This window comes from Rhamphochromis longiceps, linkage group LG11, assembly GCF_057381845.1.
Source record: "Rhamphochromis longiceps isolate RC_006_pf linkage group LG11, R_longiceps_female_GT1.1, whole genome shotgun sequence".
Taxonomy (NCBI): Eukaryota; Metazoa; Chordata; class Actinopteri; order Cichliformes; family Cichlidae; genus Rhamphochromis; species Rhamphochromis longiceps.
In genome coordinates, this window is record NC_140567.1 from 15,340,114 (window position 1) to 15,365,188 (window position 25,075).

The 25,075-nt window shown below is 42.1% G+C and overlaps 1 protein-coding gene across 1 annotated transcript in view; it reads left to right on the forward strand.

The window, feature by feature from the left end:
• Positions 1–25,075, forward strand: part of znf407 (zinc finger protein 407) — a 165,894-nt gene that overhangs the window by 11,071 nt on the left and 129,748 nt on the right. The window contains exon 4 of the mRNA XM_085422463.1: positions 5,790–5,904. Coding sequence (XP_085278589.1) covers positions 5,790–5,904 — 115 coding nt within the window. The remainder of the gene's footprint in view (positions 1–5,789; positions 5,905–25,075) is intronic.

Consider the following 25,075-nt stretch of genomic DNA (forward strand, 5'->3'; position numbering starts at 1 on the left):
TCATAATTGATGTGTCCATTACTAGGACTCAGTTGTAATTATAGTCAATAAGTCTCTGTAAATGTGTTAAAGCTTAGGCTAAAAGCATTGGAGGTCCAAAGAGAGGTGGGCTAATAATTTAAAATAATCAATGCAGACGTATTCAAAGCCTTTAATTTCCCTCGTGTCTGTACATCCATGTTTGTGCGCTCGTATGCCTGGTGAATGTGTGTATATGTCAGCCTTCATGGCTAGCTGATTATCCTCAATCCATTAAGATTTATCTTGTCATTTATAATGCAAAGCAGGCCTGCGTTGGTCAGGACTTCGGCTGGGAAATGTCCGGCAGGTTAAGAACATGGGGCTCTCCATTACTTTTCCCTGACCATGTGTATTAATTGCTTTTAAAATCAACTTAATGCAGGAACGAGATGTGAGGGCGCCATCAATAAATGCCCCTCTCTGCCTCCTATGGTCCATCCCCCTTTCAGCCGAAACTTTAATGGGACTTTAATTGAAGTCCATGCTCTGTGCTTACCATGTGTGTGTATGATTGTGCCCTTGTGTTTCTGTGTGTGTGTGTATGTAAATGTGTGTTGAAGAAAAGATAAAAACAGGATGGTTTGATATCCTGTGACAGTGGATGGTTTGTGTGGGGACTGTAGTTTTACTACGTACCGCTTTTGTAGTAAACACAGAAATGATACTTCCAGTATGTCTTATCTAAGTGCATACTGTGTGGTGTACTTCATAATCTAGGCTAAAACGATTGTATAGTAAATACTGTTCAATTAGTGAAACTGCAGTACTGGAATGTTACAGACAAGAAAACATCCTTTCTGCCAGTCACCTTGTGTGCCAAAGTCATATTTTTCACAGCTTAGACCAAACTGCTTAAAGCTATAAGAATTAGAGGTTAAAATCTTGATGATTAATGTTGAGCTTCCACTTTCTTCTTATTAATGGTTAGTCTATACGTATTCATAATTCCACCCTCTGTCATAATTCTTGAGTTTTGAGGGCACTTACTTAGTGTTACTTAAGAAAATGAAAGCTTTGACACTGAGGTCCCAACTCGAGGCTTTGAGTCAAGGGCACATTCCAGGGGTTCAAATGATCACTACTTCATTTTTATTATTCTTTTTTTTTTTTTAGGTTTACCTATTTTTATGCAGTAGAGTTGTTTTCTTGTTTATGAGACTGCATCTCCACTTTCCTTAATGCTGTCTTGTTTCCAGAAAGCACCCATTTCACTTCATTTTGACGACATATGTCAGTTGTTATTATTGCTAAGTTCCCTCATTACAGTGAATTATTCACCTTTTTATGTGCTGGTCATTTATTCTGGGAGTTTGTTTGTGGGGCCGACTGCGGAGCAGCACGGTGGGGGTCTGCCAGTTTCTGAGCTGGGAGCACGTCCAGATCCTTTTAATTAAGACCTAGTTTTTATTCACTTGATTAATCAGAGAAATCAGGAGACGGCAGTGGGAGGCTGCACACAGATTTGTCAATTTGTCCCTTAAAGGAATCGCATACACATGCTCGCATTTTGCCAATGAGGGCGCAGCTAAAATTTGCATTTTGAGGTAAATTGGTCACTTTTTCACTGGAGTGAGCTGTCTGACCTCAGACCGAGCCTTAAAGCAATGATAACACATGTTATCCACTCTTGCTAGTATGCAGGATGTAATTTGTGTTTGTAGCAATAGCCAGGAATTAAAATGATAGGTGCTCCACTGGTCTGCTGTATAGTGTTAAGTTTAAACACTTTAGTGATGGTTTAACCCATACTGGCTTTTGATACAAACATTTCTAGGATCTTTAAATCCTTACAGATGATTTTTGTCATTTAGCATGTGTAGAAGAAATTAAAAAGCAATTGACTCTTGTAATTTCTAATCATCACAGTGTATTTTATTTCTAGCCTGTTTTGGTAGCCAAGAATACCCAGAAAGGTTACATAAAGGCTGCTTTTTGACTACTCCATTATTGTCGAGAGGTTGCTACAGCACGTAGATTCTCACGGTCAATTTGGACTCCCTTCCTGACGGAATACGTGTCTCATCCGAGAATTGAACCATGGAATGTTTATTTCTTAAGCAAACCCCTACACATTAAACCACTCCATGCAACACGAAAAAACAAACAAAAAAAGGTCCCAAAGAGAAGTTTTTTTTTTTAAGGATAAAAAAATTAGATGCTGATTTATTAGAATAGATGAGATATATCTGAATAGATGAGATGCTGATTTATCAGCATTAAACTAATCAGCGAATTAAATTTTGGCAAATAAAAAGTTGAAAGCAGGACGAAAGCAGAGAGCAGACCAATGCAACACTGAAGTATTTACAGCTTTGGATTTAATAGCTCATTTTCCATGCCAATGCGTCGTGCTGCAGGACCCACCTTTCGCTGGAGGGTTCAGGGGGATGGGGGTGGGGGGGAGTGTACAGTGGGATGCTTATTCATACCTCTACACACCATCACCATCCACCCTTGAGGTGGTACCATATGCTGCTCTATAGACCTTAAATCCAGAGGGAGAAAGACAACGTTTTTAGCACTATAGAAACACAAATGGGAACGGCGGTGATTATGAAGCAAAGACGTTTATGATGACTCTAAACTTTTTGCTTGAAAGGGTAGAGTGAAGGAAGCGAACTGGAGTTGTTCAGACAGAAAAGGAGGCCTTATCAGGAGTTTTAGTCTGAAGTTATCTTATAGGATATTTCAGACCTATAATGGAAGGTAGTTGATTTGTGAAAAAAAAAAATCAGTAAGGCAGAACAGAAATGTTCTTTATCTTCTTTTTGTTTATTTTTGCCTTCTTGGTTATTCGTGGAACGTGGTTTTACATTTTGTTTAGGAGGAAATCCCAGTTCGCTTTTACCCTAAATACTTACTTGATTTTTGGAAATGTTATACTTGGAAGAAAAGAGTGTTTTTTGTCTATAACCCGTCATGAGACTGATAAATTATTAGCATGTGTGTGTTTTTTCCCATTAAGCTGAGTTTATTAAGTGTGAAGTTTAAGTATATATGTCTGATAATGTCACGAGGTTTCTTTTGACTTACAGGCTTGAGTCCTTTTAATAGGAAGTGGGGGATATAGTGGCAGCGTTATGCACTGGGTGTCTAAAGAATGGTGGTATGGAGTTGCATGATGGGAAATTAAATGTAATTTTGGATCCCGGGCCATATTAAGAGGCAGAATCTTTCGACTGTGTTGCTTCAGTGTTTCAGTTTGTCTTTAATGTGTCCGGTGTCTGCTTCTGAACTTTCTGGAGTATAATGCTGAACTCCTATAGAGCTTCTTTTAATAAAACCACATATTTTAAAGGTTTTTTGTTTTTTTTTGTGTTCTCACAGTTGCCATCAGACTTTTATGCGTGGTGCTTTTCTCTTCCTATCCTCCCCCTCTTGCATTCTGTTAAAGTATGTGTTTCACACTTTGTGCTGACAGGAACAGGTGAAAATTTTCCTCTAAAGAATCATGTTTAATATTCATGTGACTTGTGGCACCGCACTAACCATGTTCCAATGCACCCACTGTAATGCAGAGTAAATCTATTTTTTGCAGCATAAAACAAGTAAAAACAAGGCAACAGATTAAAATAAACTTTGACTGAACACCCGCAAGACTGTTCACAGATGAAACCGCAGTATTGAAACTGCAGAATAGTGGAAGTGGAAGCAAAATGTGTTTATTTGTATGAAATTATCAGCTATTATTCTTTTCCTCTAAACATGAAAGTTAAAGCCAAGGCTGTGACAGGGGTGTGCATCATGTGCGAGACGTTTGTGTGTGTGTGTGTGTGTGTGTGTGTGTGTGTGTGTGTGTGTGTGTGTGTGTGTGTGTGTGTGTGTGCGTGAGCACGTAGTGAAACATTGCAAGAGGTTCCTCTCTCCTCTCAGGAAATTAATTAGTCATTCCCTGTCTCATCTGGGATGTGCAGGAGCCACATCGCCCCTATGTGGATGGCAATATTAATTTAACATGACACTGCATTGATGGTCAATTTCAGTTTCACGGAGGCTGTTTAAGTGGAGTGGTAGAGTATTAATGTGATAAGATGTGAGAACTGAGGGACGTTACATCGCTCTCCTTTCTGCCATGTTTCATACTCAGCCAGCCATCTGGACAAATCAGCTCCCCACGCCTCTCTCTCTCTCTCTCTCTCTCTCTCTCTCTCTCTCTCTCTCACCTCAACTTTAGGTTGCATATGACTGTGTGTGTGTGTGTGTGTGTGTGTGTGTGTGTGTGTGTGTGTGAGTGAGTGAGAAGGGGGAAGAATGATTGTCTCTCCTTCTGTTTGTCCACGGGTGATTATTGTTTATGAATATAATGTGTGTGTCTGCAAGCGCATGCAAAGGTGTGAGGTGGGGCTCTGAATCTAGATGCAGGTAGGTGTAGGTGTGACAGTGGGTGTGGTGTGAGTGTGTGCATCTGTCTTTTTTATGGGTGTTGCTGAGTTTGTTTTGTAATCTTTTTTTCTTCTTCTTTTAATTAATGTGTGTGTGTGTGTGTGTGTGTGTGTGTGTGTGTGTGTGAGAGAGAGAGAGAGAGAGAGAGAGAGAGAGAGAAAGTGTCAATTTATTAAGGTGTGAAGGGTAGAGTTTTGGACCGAGATATTTGTTTTTTGCCTTTATTTGCTCTTGTTTTTATGCTGTGCGTGTGTGTGTGTGTGGTATACTATGGAGACATGTGAAATGAAGAGGTTGTCTTTGCCCATGTGTTGACCCACCCCCACTCCCCGTCCCTTGTGTTTATGGGCCTTGTTAGCACAGGCTTGCCTTTCAATCTTCGTTACCGGCATAAAATTCAATGTGTCGTACTTCCAGCTCACAGCAAGTGAACCGTGTATGAACGAATTAGTAATCTACACAAAGTGCTTAATCAAATCAGCGGCTGCCCCTGGAATAAATATTGTACAACGTCTTGGGATATTCACCGGGAGAGGCTGAGGGTTTGCTCAAAGATGCATACGTGGATATTACACCAGGCTGCCACTTATATTGGAGTGTGATACTGTGCTGTGCCGCTGTTGAACAAAATATTCATGTTACTTACTAATTATAGCTTGAATCTTTGAAGAAATGTAAACTTGCATTTGTAATAAGCATTTTTTTTGTGTTCTATATTTAAAATTTGAGATGGTGTAGCATGTCCAACGTTTTTTTTTTTCCTTCTCTTTGAGCTGGTAGATGTGAGTGCATCACAGAGATAGTACAGGCATTGGCCCTCACCCTCGCTCTGCTCTTAAATGATGAATAGCAGGAAGAAGCTTTGCCACTCTCTCAAATGCTACCCCGCCCTCAGGACTTATTAATGACAATAATTAGGGAGAAACCTCCCTGCGAAGCCCGCCAGAGTGATTAGCGCTTTAATGATGGAATGGGCGGTAGTGAGCGCACACAGAATTGATTTACGTATTCGCCCTGACCTTTGGAATCCAATTTACGCATCCACAGGCAAAGGAAGAGTAGGTAAGAGATGAAGGAGAGTGACAAGGATAGATAGAGAGTGAAAGAAGAGCTGCTTGGCACTTGGAGTGTGACTGTAGTTTTTATGGGGGCTGGAGTAAGGGCATCTGTTTCTATAATTCTGAAGTCATTTCGTAGCTGTGAAGTAGATTGAAGCCCTAGCACAGAACTAATAACAGTTCTCCACGCCTGGCATTGAAAAATGATCCGTAATGTAAAATCAGATTTCTGCCCAGCGCTTACGCAGTCGTGTTTTATTAAAATTGCCGTTTCTTTCAAACATAATATTATTGTTGCATGTGATTTCTCCGTGCTGTGTTTTGCAGGGTCTAAGCCCTTCATGTGCAAGATCTGCAACTTCGCAACCGCTCAGCTGGGAGACGCCAGGAACCACGTGAAGAGACATCTTGGCATGCGAGAGTACAAATGCGACATATGTGGGTGAGTTACTCGGAGTATGCCGTTCTTAAGGGTAACAATTCGCAGAGTCGAGGGGGGGTCAAACAACGGCTTTGCTCACACAAATTTGGAGTGAAGGATGATCCAGTCATTACAGCTCTGGACATTTACAAGAAAAAGTCAAGCAATAACATGAAAATCTACGAGTCGGGGAATGTGTTTGTTTTAGTGTTACATCTAATGACTCTCACCTGAGGATTCAATTGCAAATCAATAAGAACGTATTTAGTCACTTGTCTCACATTTGATTGGATGCACATTTCTAATAGAGATATTTCACAGTTTGCTGAAAAGCTGCCGCAGTTTTCAAGTTGAAGCTCAAAATTGAGACAAGCGTTTGGTTTGCTCCTCCTGTTGAGTGTGGCCTGCTGATTATCTATTGTACAGCCCACTTTAAATTGCATTTGTCTCAGGCTAATTCATAATTCAAACCCATTTAACCCTGCCTGGTCATAATAAGAGACGTGGCATTGGTTTGCTTCATTTGCTAATGTGATGCAGACAGCTTTTTATACTTATCTGTCACACACGTCCACAGATTGTGATTAGTTTGCCTTTTGAGAACCTTGCTGTCCATTTAATGCCTTAATGTTCTGTTTGAAAACCCAAATCCATATTCTGCTATTTAATAAGAAAGTAAACCGATCAATGTAAAGGGATTCACTATTTACAGAAAAATTGTAGCTGTGCAAAAATAATCGAAACAAGGTAAAGGCAGTTTTCTTGTATTTATTTCTTGTGACGCTCATAGTGGCAACAACACCAAAAGACAAAACACAACAAAAAACACCTGGAAATCTGAGCAGCGACGTCTTTTTATTCCAGAAATATTGGCTCAAGTTACCCAAAAATATTCAGCACGTTTGGGTACAAATAATTTTCTTTCAGCCAAACTACACCCTCCAACCACAGGAAGAATGCAGATAGCTAATGTTACAGCTTGGCTGAGGGTGGCCAGCTTTATGTTTGCATCCTGTCATGTTTGGCCTTTTCAAAGTGGTAGATGCATACTTTGATAACATTATTATCTTTAATAAATGGTTAAAAATGAATGGATAAATAAATGGTAAATAATGTTTAATCAATCTTAAATTTAGTTCAACAATGGCAGGCTTATTAGTGTTTACTGATTGGTTAATAGGTGTTGAATAAACCATCAACAAGCATTAACTGGGTGGTTAAACTAAAGTTGAAACTGATGTTCAAAAGTCTTTGTATGTGGTTGATAAAGTCTGTGTAATGAATATTTAAACTTTAATTAATTTTTACAGATAACTTTATATTATAATTAATGCAAAACATGGAAATCACAAGGCTATAAACTTTGAGGGTGTGGTTGGTATCCTGTGTCTTTCACTGTTTTTAGAAAATGTTTAGTTTTAATTTAGTTTTTATTAGTTTCAGTGTTAGTTAAATTACTATTATATTAAATTGTATTATTGGAGTCATATAAATGTATGCAAGATTTAGGTAAATCCGTACAAGTATTACAGTAAAAACACAGAACCTTTTGAAAGCAATTCACTCACAGTCTTATAGACATCCAGACTGTCTATCAGTGCCTCATATGTCATAAAAACTTTACTAAACCAACAAAGAATAAAACTTCCTCTGATTTATTTATTTTTTGTTCTGGTTTTTATGACCCCTCGGCTGTAAAAGGCTGTTGAGGTATTGTCATCATCCCGCCGTGCAGGCAGCTTGGACACCTAGGTTTGTAAATGTGATAACTCGAGAACAAAGTGATGTAGGAGCTTCAAATAGATACCATACTGCATCTAATTAAATCTTGGATGAGTTCAAATCTCATAGGTCAAGTTTTCTGAAAATCTTGTGAAATCGATTACTCAAGAAAGAAGCACTTAGGATTTTCAAATTGATACCAAAGGTGTGTCTATTAGGAGGCTGAAAGGCAGCACTGGTGGTTGCCAGTATTTTTTAGTTAGTTCACAAAGTCTTTTCAGAAAATGAAAGAAACATGCGCTTTGTGTGAATGTGAGAGTGAATGAATAGTGGAATCGTAAAGCACTTTGGGTGCCTAGAAAAGCGCTATATAAATGCAATCCATTATTGTTTTTCTATGTTGCAACAACCTCTACTAAACGGCAGCATTTGGTGGCCTCAGACTCAGGACACAGTTACAGCAGGTTGTCTTGACCATGTCTATAAACCTAAATGCACTGACTTGCTGCTGATAAGGCATAAACGAACAGTTGAACAGATGTACCTGATAAAATGACCAGTATGTGTAAATAATATGAACAGAAATCATACTATAGTAATGATTATTTAACGTTAGTAATTCTAATTAATGTTATAATTACTAAATATAATGTTAGTTATAACCTCAGGTTCGTCAAGATTGTTAAATATCACTTTATAATTATACATTTTAGTTTACAATAACGAAAATTATATATCTTATCAGTTGACCATTTATTAATCATGTTATTATATCCCTCTGCATTGTGATATAGTTGCCAGGTGTAGTTTGGCAAAAAGAAAAATGATTTCTACATTAAACTTTTCACACCAAGGTTTGCAGATTTATTTATTTTTTGTGAGTAGCTGGGTCTTGATTTCTGGAAAGCAACGATTAAAGCTGAGTTCAAATGTATCCTGTTGGCACTTTGAGCAGCACCAGGCCAGTGCCGTTTGCTTCTATTATACAGGACAGGCTGAAAAAGAAATGAATAACACGTATATTTCATTTTGGTGCGTACCATCCCTTTAACATGCAAATCCACTTACTCCAGTCCTTAAAAGACAATTGTATTGCTGCTTTTTAACTATCCATTTATTTTGCTTTCTCTTCTGTACAAATAATCCTAATTGGAAGTTTATGTAGGTAACCACCAGCCCACAAATACCCAGTAGTGCAAGAGTACAGTTATTATTGCACTACCGTCTACCCCCTACATGTAGACCATATGTTGCGCTCAGCTCCTTTCATTCCCGTGGTAGACCTCCTCATTGCCGTGCCATGTTCAGATGGACGTGTTAAGCTGTTTAACATGCAGACGGGGAATACAATAAATTGTGGGATTTCCGGCTTTGTTCCCGTCGAGCTTCTGCAGCTGCACGTTCGCTAAGATGAAGACATATGCAGCGTTATTAGTTTCTCCCTCTGTGTGATTCTGTATAAACCGTTCCGTTTAGTTCAGTCACAGGCCGACTTTTTTCCCCCGTTGTTGTTCTTCTAAAGCCGAGCGGAGCAAATGTGTTTATTTGCTCCCGCTGATGTTCGCAAACATATTACAGCAGGAGCAAACAAGCTTTGGTTTAAACACAGCTTCTCCTTTAATGAGAGGAAAGTCTCATGTTTCACAAGCCCTCCAGCTGAAAAACCCTCCTCTCTCCCAAGTGCTGCAAATGTGCTGCGCTTTGACCAAGTATCTGACTTTACATACACACACACCCATGCACGCGCACATAAAGCATACACATATACGTACAGAACGGTTCTCCAATATGCCTTTAAATGGGACTACTAAATACGGCCTCTGGTTTCACAAATCATGCAGATGGAGGAGCTATGTGCTGCCAGTGCCAGCCACTGGTGACAAATCGGCCCCTGTGTGTGCTTTCAGTACTGACTGATCACCGGGCAATCCCTCGTCTTGACTAAAGAGCAGCAAACACAAAGAAACCCACAGACACACCCTCATTAAGGCCAGAGCCATACATTCACATAACCTGCTCCCCCTTCCCAAACTTTTCACATTTCATGATATGTCCTTTAATCTGGATCCAAAGCACGCTACTAATGGATGACTGTGTTTCAGGTGTAATGTGATTACCCGTTTTGTTTCGGGTGACCTAGAAAAAGTGAGATTATAGCGCAATTAAGCTCTGCTTTCTCGACGGGCCAACTTTTTTGATTAACCAAATACGTTTGTTTGGGGGGATTTTTTTATATTTTTTTGGTCTTTTGTGTGGTTGTGTAATCGCAGTTTATCATGTCAATTAACACAAAACTCAGTTTGGGTCCTGTTTTTCTTTAACTATCTATCTAACTGTAGTTGTATCAGTTTATTTTACGCTTGCAGACTCTCAGGCATCCATGTGGCACAGAATTCTTGGATTAGGTTTATTGGCGTTTTGTTTAAGCTCAGCACATTGTTCCTGGGCTTTTTCTTTCCTTACAAACAAACAAAAAAACCCTCTCCTTCCTGCTCACTCACATCGATTGCCGCGCTTCCTTGTTAAACTTTCAGACTGGAACATTTACCCCAGCTCTGACTCTGTGATCGAGTGGACGTGCTGCACCTCGGCTGTCCACCTCACTTTAGCTTCGACTCGCCTGCCGCCGCTTTCTTTTCCAAAGCGGGGGTGGGGCAGGGAAGTTGTTGATAGTTAAAGATCATATTGTTGTGGCATTTAATTAACAAATGCAAATGCGAGGCCAAGACAGATTGGAACCCTTGACCATGCTGCCAGTCAAACTTGAGTGTGCTGGTCAGGGCCGCGCTCATCATCCCGACCACTTTATAGGCTTTCTGCCTCCCCAGTTCTTCTACCCTCCCCACATCTGTTTGCTGCTCATATAAACAGAGTTTGTTTTTGTTTTTTTAATTTTAAAGACCCATCTGTATAAACTTTGCTATAAAGATCTCTTAAGGTGTTTAAAAAAAAAAAAAAAAAAGCAGAAAAGCACATATTTGCTATTAGCACGAGAGATAAGATTTCTCATATTTAATTGGTTAAAAAAAACCTCGGAGCATGCAAGATGGCAGATTGTTGCATTTCCTCCTGGCATGTTTTGTCCACATTGGGGCTTGGCCACTTAATGAGCTTCCTCCTCCTCCTCCTCCTCTCCTCCATCATCTAACAGAAAGGCCGTGGATTCAGCATTTTCACCCTCCCGCTCTCTTGTCCTCCCCAAAGATGCAATGGAGATCCAGTGCTGTTGTAGGTGTTAAATTATGCATAAACAGTCTAAATGTTTTGAGGCATTGGTTTAATATCTCAGCCCAGGCCTTAGAAGTATTAACACCATCATGGACATGGATTGTCCTCTTGTGGACTGAGGTTTTATGATCGTGGGTCATAAGCTGCCTGTTTGCTAGTGTCACTTCAGGAATTTTAGCCCCCCCCCCCTCCCCCAAACAAAAAAAGAAAAAAGAAAAGAAAAAGTTTCTTTCTTGCAACACAAAAAGTTTCCAGCATGCTTAAAGTTTGTCTTCACTGTAGAGGAAGCTGGATTGTGTTTCTCCCTCCCTCCCCTTACTTAGCGTTGGAGTATATATAGTCATGTTTTCATGTCGGGTGTGTGTGTGTTTGTGTGTGTGTGATTTGACTGTTAACAGGATGGGGTTGGCTCATGTCAGGGTTTTTATGTCCCCCCTGTCTTGTGAGATTGTCTGGTCTGTTCCCAGAATAGCCCATCAGTTCCGCCCTGCATGGCTCATCCCCTGTAATGTGCCTTAATGCCCGGGCCTGTATGAGTAGTGTGAGGCCTGGCAGTGACAGTGGAGGAGCATCTTAGCTTGCTGCTTATCCAGAGAAAGCCGTCACTTAACTCAGCCCCTCTATTGTCTATCCACACCCCTCTCCTTCTCCCCTGAAGTGATTCTCTATAATCCTCAAACAGATTCTGGTTAGAACTCCCTGAGAACTATTTTTATGTTTTTTTTTTTTTTCCTTCTTCTCCATTTAAACATTAATGGTTGTTGCAGATGAAGGGAAGGATCCCTATGAGGATGATTATAATGTCACTCCGCTGATCTCCCGCCGCCCTGAAATAATTGTACATCATCGCTTCATAACGTGTCACGGGGACACGTTGGTGGCGTGCAATTAAAACCGGAGAATATAATACACCAAATTACTGCCTGTCAGGCCTACGAACAACACGCTCGGTATTTGAGTTACACTTAATCATCACGTACATTAGCGATTTTGCTAAGATCCCTCCACCCAAGCCCCTCTGCCCGTACAGCAAGGGCGTGAAGCACGCTGCTCCTCGCAGGCTGCTGAGGGATTGTGTTGTGTGATAATACAGCTCCAGGATAGCTATGTATTTGTGTTAGAGTTAGACCTTTTCAAAACTCATTGTGCCCTTAATGATTTAGACCAAGAGTGTGCACCGCATGTTGGCAGGAACTGTAAGCAGGAATTTTGAATTTATTAGCACAGAACAATAAGCCTTTAGTGTTTGCATATTTCATTGGCTTCGTTTGCAGCCTTCAGATGCTTGTAAATATGCAACTCGATGCACTTTAAGTAAGAGAATTAGAAAAATAAAGCATGAACATCTGAAAGAACACTACTAATCTTTTTTTTTTTGTATTTGAATATACTTCATTAATATTTGTGTCACACCTAGAAGTTGGTGTACTGACCTTGACCCTCCAGTAGATCCATGAACATCTGCGTGGATAACGCGACAGCCACATATTCATATATCTGTTTTATGTATTCCTTATCTCAATTCCTATGACCTACTTACTTGATGAATCTGCTAAGATTTCTGCCCATCACGTACGGAGCCTGGCACTTGCTCCCATCAGGAAGATGTAGTGCTGTTTACCGCTCCGGACACTTTAGCGTCTCACTCTGGGAACACGGTCCTTGTCAGTCAGTGTAGACCCCTTCACCAAAATAAACACATTTTGCTCTGATGCATTTAACTAAATTTAGTGTGCCATTATCGGAAATGAAATAAGTAACGCTAAAGGTCATTTGGAAAATAATGCAGAAAGTCTGGTCTGGAAAGGTTAAGTATGTGACGGAGCTGTTCTGATGATAACGAGGCCTGCGTATGGCTCGGAGAGCTCTGCGTTCTGGTTTGACTCGACACTCCGCGATCGCTCTTTATGACCAAGACAGCTTTACAGCCTGTTACCCCCCATAACACGATAAAGCGCAGCATAATGGATTGGATGTGTTTAGTAGCCTTGGGCTGATGTTTGTAAAATTAATGTTTTTTGCAATAGAAACACACTCTTGCGCAGGCACATGTGCACACACAGGAAAAAAAAAGAAAAGAGCAGGAGGGAGAGCAAAATGTAGACAGCGTCGATGCATCAGTATAAATCCACCGGTGTGCAGCTTCACACTTTTATAGTGAACTGTCAAATTCTTACTTCCTTGCTAGTGACGTGTCCTCACAGGTATCTCCGAGGTGAGGTGCCAACAGGCGTGCGGCTTTATCAGTTGCGTTTGTGTCGCGGAGCCTCACGCTCAGCAGAAAGGCAACAAATGCTATTAAATTTTCACTTCAAATTAACACGAGTGCAGGTGCTCACGGAAGACAAAGTCTGTTTTCTCAGTTAGTTTCACGTTGGCGAAGGGATGCTTTTGAAGAGTTCGGATTGGGACCCCACTCAGCATCTCTGAGCGCGAGAGAAAAAGAGAGAAATCGCTGTCAGCATATCAGTCCTATTAGGTTTTAATAACAATCTCATATTCTTTAGCGGGTCCACAACAGGGGCTTCAGGGCTTCATAATCAAACCATTTCCCTTTAATCAAACACAAACCAAAACAAACACTGGGCTCAGACACTTAAACGGCAACATCAGTAGTTAAGCTAAGCAGCCAGCACAGCACATAAGCGTATGATTGTGAGTTATACAACTCTTGAGGACCGGCTAAGTTAAGAGGCGCATGCAGCTTCTTTCCTAAAACATTAAACTTGTTGTGGTCTCAGCCTTTTCTCAGTTTTTTCTTCTTCTTCTTTTTTCATCACTTTGTTTTTGCTAAATCTTAACTTGCAGGGCAAAAATGAAGAGAAGTAGACTAACTTTGGTCTCACAAGACCCTTTTCATGGTAGCGTTTTTTACACTTTTAATTTACCTTCTAAAGACCGATAGCAGCAAACAGACGCTCTGTTAGTTAGGAAGCACGAGCACGATAAGTTTTAATCCCTTTGCCACAAACTGGGACAAAGGAGGTTCAAACTTTATCCTGAAAAGTTGATAAATGATTCAAAAAAAATGTTGCTGAACAATCCATTCTATAGAGCTAATCATGTCATAGGTATATTGTAGGAGGAGGGGGAAAATAGAGAGAAGGAAGTTAATGAGTGATTAACAACAGCAATTAAAAGATGAAGAGGAAGGCAGATGAAAAAAGGGGTGTAATTAAAATATCAGTCCTCTCATTGTCAGAAGTGCGAGTGTCATCCATTGTGCACTTATTAAAAAGCTGGGTGGAGGAGGAGGGGGGGAAGGAGCGAACGGGTGCTTAATTCCAGGAGCCCAAAGTGTCTGGTAATCTGCCCGTGGATGGAGCTGGAAAAGGCTGTAACTCATGTTTAAGTGTTGGGGCCGTGTCATTGCAGGTTCACAGTCATGCATTTCTGTGTTGACACCCATCGGGGCAGGGGATATTTGGCAGTCAGGAGTAATTTAACTTAATTAATGGGATGCATATTTGATGGAGGAATAAAATATCCCAGCTCAGCAAAGTGGAAAAGGGGAAAGATTTAGTGGGAGTTAAAGGTGGAGGGGAGAGTAATTTGTGCATTCAGTTACCGGCTGCTTGAGAGACGGAGAGAGAGAGAGAGCAAAGGAAAGAAGGAGGAAAGAGAGGGAGAGAGGGAGCGTGCGTCAAGGCTGATAAAGATGGCAAGAGGGAGAGAGGAGGAAGCGGAGGGGAGGATGAGAGATGAATGGTTGACACAAAGCTGAGCTGATGTGTAGAGGGGAATGGGCTGTCCCTCCATTGAGAGGGCCATCAGACTGACAAAGCTTGATTTAATTGATATCCGGACTGAGCCTTTCTCAGCGTAAACAGACACATTATGCTGGTTTGCAAACTTGTGGCAGAGCTGCCGACTGCCAAAGGCCTTTTTAATATTCATGAGGGGGCTTTTAAGGGTGTTCGGTAACGCTCTCCTTTTCCTCCGCTGCCGCTCGCTTTCCCAACACGTCTTTACTACCGTCACGCGCACACTTTACCTTCCACTCACTCACACGGCAGCGTCCCGACACGCTGGTTCTCCTAGACAAACCGGTGGCCTGACGAAAAGCCGTCACGCTGCTCTTAATCTCCCCTGGCACTTTTTAATTGACTTCCTGTAGGTATAGATTATTTTCATGGCGAGTCCGCCACCAAGATGTTTGATACCGTCCCGGAGACTGGCATCTGGGATGTTTGTAGCTCACCGAGGATGACGCCGCTATCTCTGTCTCTGTCTCTCTTTTTTCCTCTCCTTCTTCTCATCCGTCTCTCTCGCTCTCGCTGCATGTGATGGCCAGACTTATTGAGGGAACAGGGGAGACGTAAAATGCAATCAGTCATTGCCATCATCATAATTGAACTGATGTACCTGCTGGGAGTGCTGGGGAAATGTTGGCTTGGGTGGAAGAGAAGCTCTTTTTGTCTGACTGAAGCTGTTAGTAGCATTAGAGCGATGTGCGGGGCAGGTATTGGTCTTCTGTTAAGTGTTGGATGCGGGCCAGTCAGTGCTGTCCAACTGATATGATGGATATGATGTAGTTTCTTTGATTACAAACTCTATTTATTGCAGAATGAATCAACACTGCTGCCTGTCTGAGCTAAACCCTTAAGTCTAATGAAACAGCTTGATCAGATTCCAAACAATTATCCATAGATTACAATCAGTTGTTAGGTCAAGTCGGGTTCATCTGTACAGCCCATTACCACGGTGCCTCGGTGAGCCTTGCAAATCCACAGTGAGCAACAAGACATGCATCAAACGCTGCGGTGTTGGTAAGAGCTATAAAAGCTCTGGAATACTGCTGTGACATTGCAATACATTACATTAACCTGATGTAATGGCCTAGCCTGTTTCTACCCTTGCTTCAACTCAATTCTCCAAGAAGCACTGAGTTGTAAGTTTTCAAATATTTTGGCCCTGAAAATAGTGACATTTAAAGTTATGAAGTACTAGCACAAACTGTCAGCTGTCAGCGGCTCGAGTCCAAAAAACATTGTTAGGGATAGAAGGCTTCATATCCACCGGTACGCCAAATCCCGCTCTCACTTTGGGTATCACATGTGGTCTGGCCCACACGCGCTCATGCCAGGCACACATGCGGACAGGGCCTCCGCCCACATGCTACCAGCTATTTACACATTTGTCGTCCACACACACACACCAACTCGCCTTTTTTCTGCTATGATAAAAGCCTATTGATATGGTACCGTGATTTTAAACAGGCATGATATCTCCGTGCTTGCGCTTTCCTCGTAAGTCTCGGAACCAGCTGGGACCATGGTGGGGTTTAATTTTTTAAATTATTTTTTACCCTTTCAGATTAATCCGACATTGCATACATTACATTCAACACTAACAAGTCCTACAACGGGGACAGTTATGTGATCTGTATATTATCAAACCAGCAGTAGTCTCAGATGGCATTTGTTTGCCTTGGTCTTCATAATAAGAGTTCTATTTTCTGCTCAGGGATTACATAAAAAGTCTGTAGCCCTCGTGTGTAATCCGTCACATTATGTTGAACACTTGTTTCAGCAGCCTTTCTCGTTAAATTTGGCCCTCACGCTCTGCGGCCCATCATTTGGTGGCATCCTTCGGGCTTAATATCACAAGATCCCCATGATTCTCAGATTTATGAAGTGATATTGACCATTGTCTATGCGAACCAGATAATAAGCCGTGATGAATGGGTGACATTAGTGATGAAATTACATCAGCCTTAACAGGCTATTGTATTAACACACCTAGCCGATCCAACTCCTCCCTGCTGCCCGTTTAATTGATTAATTGCTGACGTGGATGGATGAGGGGTTGGAGGTCCTGAATCGGTGGCTGATTGCTAGTCAACCATAAACAGGAGCAGCCACAGTGGGCCCTCAAGGGCAATATTCATGCTCCCCAACCTTATGGTGATTCCTTATCCAGCTCTGACAAGAGGAAAAATATTCGGCCATAAAAATGCTGGTATCACCGGCCTGACATATAAAGCCCTCTGTCACTCCCTCTCTTTTTCTCTCTCCTTTCCACGCGTCTCCTTTAGCTTTCGGTCCCCCAGCACACCCGTCGGACCCTGAAATCACCCGCCCTCCTCTGCATGTGCAGCTCCAGTCCCCCAGGTAAACCCCTGCGCCTGCCCAGCTTTAAATATGAGGAAATAATGGTGGAGTGAGTGATGCTGCCTGTGTCCTTGACTGGGATCCTCTGTGTGCTATAGCCACATCTCACTGTCTCTGAGCCCTGTGGGATGCATAAAACACCCCCATAGAAAAACTCCCAAGGCTTGCTGGTGGCATCCGTTGGATGGATGCAGGGATACACAGTTTCTTTGTGTACGTGTGTGTTTATGCAAGTGTGGAGGAGGGTTTACACTGCTGTGTGTTTAATGAGGGGGGGCACTGTGTCCACTTTAATGTGTTTGCTTAACAGATGCAGTGCGACAAAGTTATTAAAACGTCAGACTGCGCATCCCATATCTTAAAGGTCTCGCTGTTTGGTCGCTCGTGTCTTTCGTGGCCCTGATAGCTGGTGTTGTGCTAAGCGGCAGAGAGGTTAGGTTAAAGCTCTGCGGCTGCCACGAAGATCTTCTCATCGACACAGTTGCCACCAAATTGTGCCCAACCATGTGACAGGGATAATGTTGTGGAGTACAATTTGTAAGGTGGTGGTGGTGGTGGGGTTCTTGCCCTCCCAGTCCAGCATCCACAAGTGTCAGGCCTGTTGTAAAAAGAGAGGACATGTGGCCAGGAAAGTAGAAGCCCCCGTTGTCAGCGACAGTGTCTTTGCTCTGTCCAACGCAACTCGTGTTAACCTCTGCACCACCGAACCCTCCGAGGCAAGGAGTAGGTCTGAACCCCTGCAGTCAGCCGTGAAAACGCTGACACATCGATTACCCCAAAGGGGGGGGGGGAGGAGGAAAGAAAAAGCGTTGAGTGTGATGAGGAGGAACGCACCGTATGAAGAGGAAGCATTTTTTCATTTATTCTGTGTATTCAGCAAAACAAACAGAGGTCAGAATTATGCTGCAACACTGATAGCTTGTTGTCTATTACAGTTAAATTTCAAATTAAGGGGTTCACTCTGCCCACTTTTATGGTCATTTCAAAGCCTGCCTGCCCGCCCGCTTCCTTCCAAGCCCTGCAGCAAAAATCAGATCGCTTGGACTTTTATAGGCTACATAAGCGTCAAGCAACCCCCCCCCCCCCCCCCCCCAAAAAAAAAAAAGAACTAATTCCTTACTTTGAATGCAGTTTAAACTCAAAAGGAAACAGGCGTCGCTGTGACTTGTGGTCTTTTTATTGAACATTAGATGGCGCCATTCAACTTGCTAGAAAGCCACAGTCACAGAGCTCATTTGCAATATGTGACTGCTGGGTGTGTGGTACATGTGGATGCCTTGCATGAAGGCAATGCAGTTGAGAGCGTGTTCACTTTGTTAAAAGATAAGATCGGATGTGTAACTCTTTCTTCATTTATTTCAACTGATATTTGTCATTTTTAAATAAGATAGAATCAGAATGCGTATCAGATGAAACAAAAAAGGGGGGTTTAATTTAAAGACACTTGCAATGCCAAAGCTGATGGAAGTCGGATAATGAAGTGAAAGATTGTTATAGACAGAAGTGACTCATTTACAAGCAGCTTAAACACTTCATTAAATGTGTGCGTCCCTTAAAGTGTGAGAAATGTGAAGGCTCATTTAAATGTAGTTCACTGTCCACCTCTTGCTGAAGTCATACTGAGGAAAAAGAACAAAGTTTGCTAACAGAACATTTCCACATATCATTGTTGAGACGATAGAGTACATCTGGATGTTGGTGCAGTAATAAATGAGTCAGGTTAGAGGCTGGGCTTATGGCAGGGCAGACGTAGCGTTTGGTCGGTGAGGGGGGGTTGGGGGGGGGTGTCCCTGCCGGTGCTGCTTTAACTAGGACAAGCCTCTGTATACCGGCGGACCTCAGGGGCCGATCAGCAGGTCTCAGGAGAGACTTCCCGCACCGCCGTCTCACCAGGCCTGTCACGAGGGGGTCTGATGCTGTGCTGGCTGGCTTGGCTGGCTGGGTGTGGGGCTGCTTATGATGGTGTTGGGTGGGTGGGAGCTGACATGCCGAGAGGGCAATTACAGCAAGGACAAAGACTACACAGTGATAAGTCCCCACAGCACCCTAATGAAGAGAGCAGGTTAGCCTGTTAAGAGGACCGGGGAAGCGAGCATGGCCTCAGTGCGTGTTTGTTTGTGAGCGAGTGTGTTTGTGTGTTTGTATGTTTAACCTACCCGAGGAGGATACATTTTCTGAGGTCATGTTGCTCGCTAACCCCCCACCCCACCCCCCTTTGCTCTGACTGATGCCTCAGCAAGCTAGTGTTTTCTCCTTATAGAGCAAAAGCAAACAACAACATGGAACTGGAAACCAGTTCATCTATGGGGAATTATATTCCTTTAGCTGTGTACAGTAAGAAAGAAAAGTCCCCATGCAGGCTATTAATGAAATGAAATTTAAAAAAAAAATGCCTTCGGTGGGTAATTGTTGCACATTAACGGGTCTACAATTTGTTTTTATCACACTACATAATGATTTTTTTAATAATACCCCACTTAAAAATTCAGTGTATTATATTTTTGTATTTTACACATGAAATAAATTAAGAGTCTGTACGTCGGCAGATGTAGAAAATATATTTTGGATATGAAAAGAAGCCAAAATAAAAGAAATTTAAAAAATGAAAGAAAGAAAAGAAAACACGGAAAAGGGGAATCATTTCCAAAGAAGGATTAACTGCTTTCCTCTTTTGGTCACTTTTGCATAACCAGCCTGGATGTGATTATAGCCAGATCGCATTATCAGACAACAGATCCCAGATGCAACTCATCTTCTTCTTCTTGCTTTCTTCCTTTTCTTCTCTTAAGTTTTTCTTTCTTTCTTTTTTTGGGGAAGAGGCAGAAAGAGAGATGGTGTGTACCTGATACTGCTGTGTTGGCACACCCGTCTGGGATCTGATAAGAGAGCCTCTGGAGCGGCGCTTATTCAAATCAGTGCATGTTCACAGTGAATAGGAGCAGGTAAAGGCAATAAGATACAACGCGATAACCTTTCTGGAGAGGGGGAGAGAGAATAGTTTTACACTCTGTTTCACAGCTCTGCTACACCAGATGAGCGATTTTCAGCGTGGTCTAATTGATTTGCTTGATATAGAATTTTACCAAATAGGAAGGGGGGGGAAAAACAAAGCGAAGGGGACAAACCCCACAAAAACCTTTCTTTCATTAGTGGGACCTAAAACAGATGTTGGAGGAGTTTGCACAACCAGTTTGGCCACATACTTCTGTGATTTTATCTAAGAGTTTTGTAAATTAATTAATTTCAACTTCCTCACTGGTTCAGCCCTGTGTGTATCTGGTCTGTATGAGTGCAAGTGTGTAAATAAGTAGATCATTTTCTGTGTTAAATGCATATCCAAATATAACATAAATCTTTAAAAAGAAAAAATTTAAAGCATTCACCCACGGTGATTTCTTCAAACACTGAAAGCACAAGTGTACTGCAAGAGTTCGGGTGCTCTTTCTGAGCAGAGCCTGTGTCTGTCCATGTGTATGTAACAGACACAAGCATCACATTAAATCAATTAAATATAAGAGCGCTGATCCGCAGTGATCAGTTTTAAAGCCACCGTGCAGAAATCTGAAGTGAGGCTTAAAGCTTAATTGCGGGGTGGAGGGTGGTGTGCCAGTGAGTCTCGGATGGTGTGTGTGTGTGTGTGTGTGTGTGTGTCGGTGGGGGTGGGGGGTGTTTTAACATATGTTGCGTGCACTCGGTGCAAGACTCGGCAGTGATAGTTAAACACTGGGGTGAAATGCATCCTCCAAGGGGCTCCGTGTTAATGTGTTTGGCTTGTACTGAAGTCAGCCTCGCTGCATCCCTGCATTTACAGAAGTGCAACGTGTAAAAACCATCAACCACGCTGGATGTATTTGATGGAGATAATTAAAAGAATATTACAGTAATAATGGTAATTATTAGTAATAATTATGGTGCTACTAATATGTGTTTTTTGAATTCATTTGCTGTTTATTTTTTTAAGTATAATTTCAGGAAATAAATATTGTGATTATTCTGCATTATTCTTGCTGTTGTAACTGTGTTTTTTTTTTTTTTTTTTGTGTTCTTGTTAGAAAAAAGTGTGTGTGCGTGCATGAGTGTGTGTGTGTGTGTGTGTGTGAGAGAAAGCTGGAGAGAGAATGGGGAAATGTGCAGACCTGTGTTGTTGTAAACAGGTTTTGTTTCAGGTTTTACAGTCAGATGCAAAAAGTGATGCACGGTAACAAAATACACACAAAGCGAAAGTGGATCATATTCCTCACATTTAACGCATAAATAGTAGTAATTCTAATAGTCTTGACTTCAATGCCTTTTAAATTCGGTGTATTGATTTGCAGGATTCCGACATGCAGCATGATAATACCATAATTTTCAGTGAAGTAGGGTATTGTGCAGCTCATTATGGTCAGGGGGCCTAATGTGCAGGCTCCTTTGTTAAATTAATCTCTATTTTCATATCGACTCTCACAGCATGCAGCCTACCAAGTGAACAAGATAATGAAACACCCCCTTTTTTTTTCTCCCCCTCTTTTGCAACCAAACACCACTAATCTGATATATTAGCCGGCCGTGCTCACGAACAGGCGGGCTATTATTCTAAAAAGTTTCAACAGCGTGCCGAGGTGACAAAGGGAATATGGCCAAGGAGGACCGCATGCACATTTTGACGGCTGCTCGGTGACGCTGATAGGCCAAACGGTGGTGGGAACCCGCCACTTTTAATCATGTGGAGGGTGACGGCTTTCATAAGAGCATGCGGCGACTCTGACAACTCTAATAAGAAGAGGTGACAGAGAAAGTTTCTGTGTTAGCGGCAAAACAGAGGGGGAAGGTCTTGTCATTATTATTATTTTTTTAAATGTGTGTGTGAGTGTGTGTGTGTGGTTTTTTTTTTGTTTTTGGTTGAGCATAAGAGACGAATTTCACAATCTGAGACTGGATTTGTGGTGAAAGAATGTCAGCATTAATAAAGGGCTTTGGGGACAAGGTCACACGGGTCCCTGTACACCAGAGCACTGCGAGTCTGTTTGTGGCTTTGGAGATGGGCAAAACATGCTAAGACGTCTCCCGGTGCACAAGGTAACCCGAGTTTTGCCCGTCAGTGTCTCATCGCGCACTCCAAATTATGATTCCTCAGCCTCTTTTATTCAAAGACAATCTTAGCAAGTGGGAAAAAAAGGAGCGAAAAGGAATGATGCTTTGAGGATATAATTAAAGATATCGTTCAAAGAACAACTTTTTGCATATTTGAATTATTACTGTCGTTAAAAACCACACAAAATATGGAAATATGATTGCCGGAAGCACATAAATCAATGATCAGCAAGGCCTCAGAGCCCAATAAATATGGGGAGTTAAATACTTTAAAATGCAAATCACATCTTAAAATTTGCATATGGGTGAATTTAAAGGAAGTGTGCTTCCTTAAGAACCTCTGAGGTAGAAACGGGTGAAGCTGGAGGGGGTTCGTGCGGTGGTGGTGGTTTAGCGGGGAGGGGACGACACAGACAGGCAGCCCGGATCCCCCCTTATTTTATTTTTTTAAAAAGATTTTTCTCGTTGTCATTGGTCAAGTTGTTGGATCGCTCCAAATGATAGCAGCTGAAGTGGGCTGACAGACACGACTGCATCTCTTTTGTGGATCCAGAAAGTGCCTCAAGTGATCTGAATAATTAGGAGTTAATTATTCTTCATCCATCTAAATCAGAAAAGGACAGATATGGGAATGGAATTTATAATTTTAGCCCGACGTACTGTCTCGTTCTAATGTGGTAAACTAAAGTGACTGTGAATAATACCTACTGACCTTCGAGTAATTACGCCTCGCTTGGCAATTTGCTTGGTGTTGCTAATTGAGGGTATTGATTCAGTGATATTCATATTAAAAATACATATGTTTTATGGCTGGGATTTTTTTTTCCTCTCTCCTGGTTGTTTTTAATGTATTATTAATCCTTATTATTTTTATTTTATTTTATTTTATTTTTTTTTTAGCAGTAATTAGCAAAAAGGATGTGCTACACTGGAGGGTTAGTGTTGTTTCTTTGTCCTACTCCTACCCGCTCTTGCAGGTAGTGCATATTTGCCAAACTTTCTGTTGAATCTGAATCAGTTTCTGTGTGATATGAAACACTACATAGAACAGAAGTACCATATGTGAAGCCCGAACAAGAGGCAGCAGCACAGTTTAATACAAAGAGTTGATTTTTTTTCCTATCCAATGTTAATGATGGCTTCAGTTACAAAAAAAAAAAGAGAGCACTGCTAAATGCGCTGTAAATAATTTTCCACATGAAGGCTCTGGTCCCACTAGTTTAGCGTAACCCCCCTGTGTTTTCCCCCCTCAGACATTTAAAGACGCTCTGGCGGCACCACTGGATCAATGGACATGATGTTTCTTTGTGCATTAACACTCAGGTTAGACTGTTAGGTTAGAAATCTGCCCAGCACCTCCTTGCAAAAAAATAAAAAAATAAAAAATAAAGCACAAGAGGAAAGGGGGAGAGAAAAAAAAAATCAATTTTGCCTGTGGAGTCAGAGGGTAATCTGTTGGTTCTGAAGGCATCCCTTTACCAATACACATGTGTCTGTGTGAGCAGCACAGGGGTGGCCAGAACCGTCAGCTGCGAGCGTTCGCATGTGTGAATGCCCTTCTCGTGGCGCCTGCAGGTATTGACCAGCACAGGGGACGAGGTGGTTTGCCTCAAACGCATCCTCTCCTCCCTCTTTTAGCCTGTAATATTTTAAGCCTTTTCGACCAGCGGAGCTCCAGTGGCAGCTCACAGCCTCATAATAACCCAGATAGGGATCGATGGCACTGGATTTAGGCACTTACCCCTGCTAAAACTGGTAAACTCATTTGTCTTTTCTAAGCAGTGTTCTCGCCGTTGTTTAAGGAGACACTTAAAAGAATCCTGTGAATTAAGATAATGTGACTGTTGGTGTGTGATCAGGCAGGCTCAGCTGAAAGGACAAGCAGCTTTAGCTCTTTTATTAGCTCTGTTCAAGGGGCCATACATGTTTTGACGGAGTCCAACTCTCTTTATTTTATTTCTGTCATGCCGATTAGTGCGCCAGGGAACACCCGCTCTGCTCCCGCACACACCCCCTCCCCACAGGGTGGGTGGGTGTGTGTGTGTGTGTGTGTGTGTGTGTGTGTGTGTGTGTGTGTGTATGTGTGTGTGAGTGAGAGAGAGAGTGAGAGAGACCGCATTAAGCATGCCAGCTCTAAATGAGATGGACCAAAGTGTGATGGCCCTGCTGCTCCTCATGTTCAAGCCCACATGAACGCCTCAACACAAATTTTTGGTGAAGGACTCAATGGATGCTGTGAAATCGTATTTGCTGTATTACTAATGGCAAAGGACTGGTTCTGCTGGAATGTTCCTTAGAGCACGAAAACAAATCATTTGGCTATGATGCACACTGACCACTTAACACATGCCACGTCCTGTACGCATGTCATACGGCAGTGTGGCTAGCCTTTAAAATAAAAAAGAGAGGCCATGTTTTCAGGAATTTGGACAAATAAATGCATTTTTTAAAAACTACACAAGAAATATTTTTGGTTAACGTTTCCCCTAATCCTTGGCCGACTGTGCCAGTTCAAGTACAAAACATGAAAAACTGCAAAGCAGGAGATCCGCACACATTTTGCAGTGCACGGGAAGAGAGCCCCACTGAGTCTTTAGAGATGCAGTTAAAGGTGTCTTGTCTGGCAAAAATAGGGCAAAGTGTCACTTTCAATGGAGGGAAGGGGAGGAAAGAAAAACGTTGAAAACAAAGGAGAAAAAGAAGGAAAGATGGAAGGATTCTGGTGAGTCAGAAAAGCGACTCTTGTGAGGAAAATAAGGAAGAAAAACAGCAAAAACTTCCAGACTTCAAACAGACCTCACATTGTACCAAACTACATCCCAGCACACGCATTAACACTCACGCATGCGCGCACCCCATCGGCATCATATGGGCGTCTCTGTTTCTTTTCCTCTCTTCCCTTTGCGCGTGTGAAAGTACAAAGCGCTGTCCGTCTGAAGGAGCCGTTCTGCCCGTAGGTGCCGCTGGGTGCTGCTGCTGGTGGTAATTAGGCGTCACAACACTTAGGCCGGGTGTCTCGTGCGGCACTGAATTCCTCCTGACGTGACGGAGTGGAC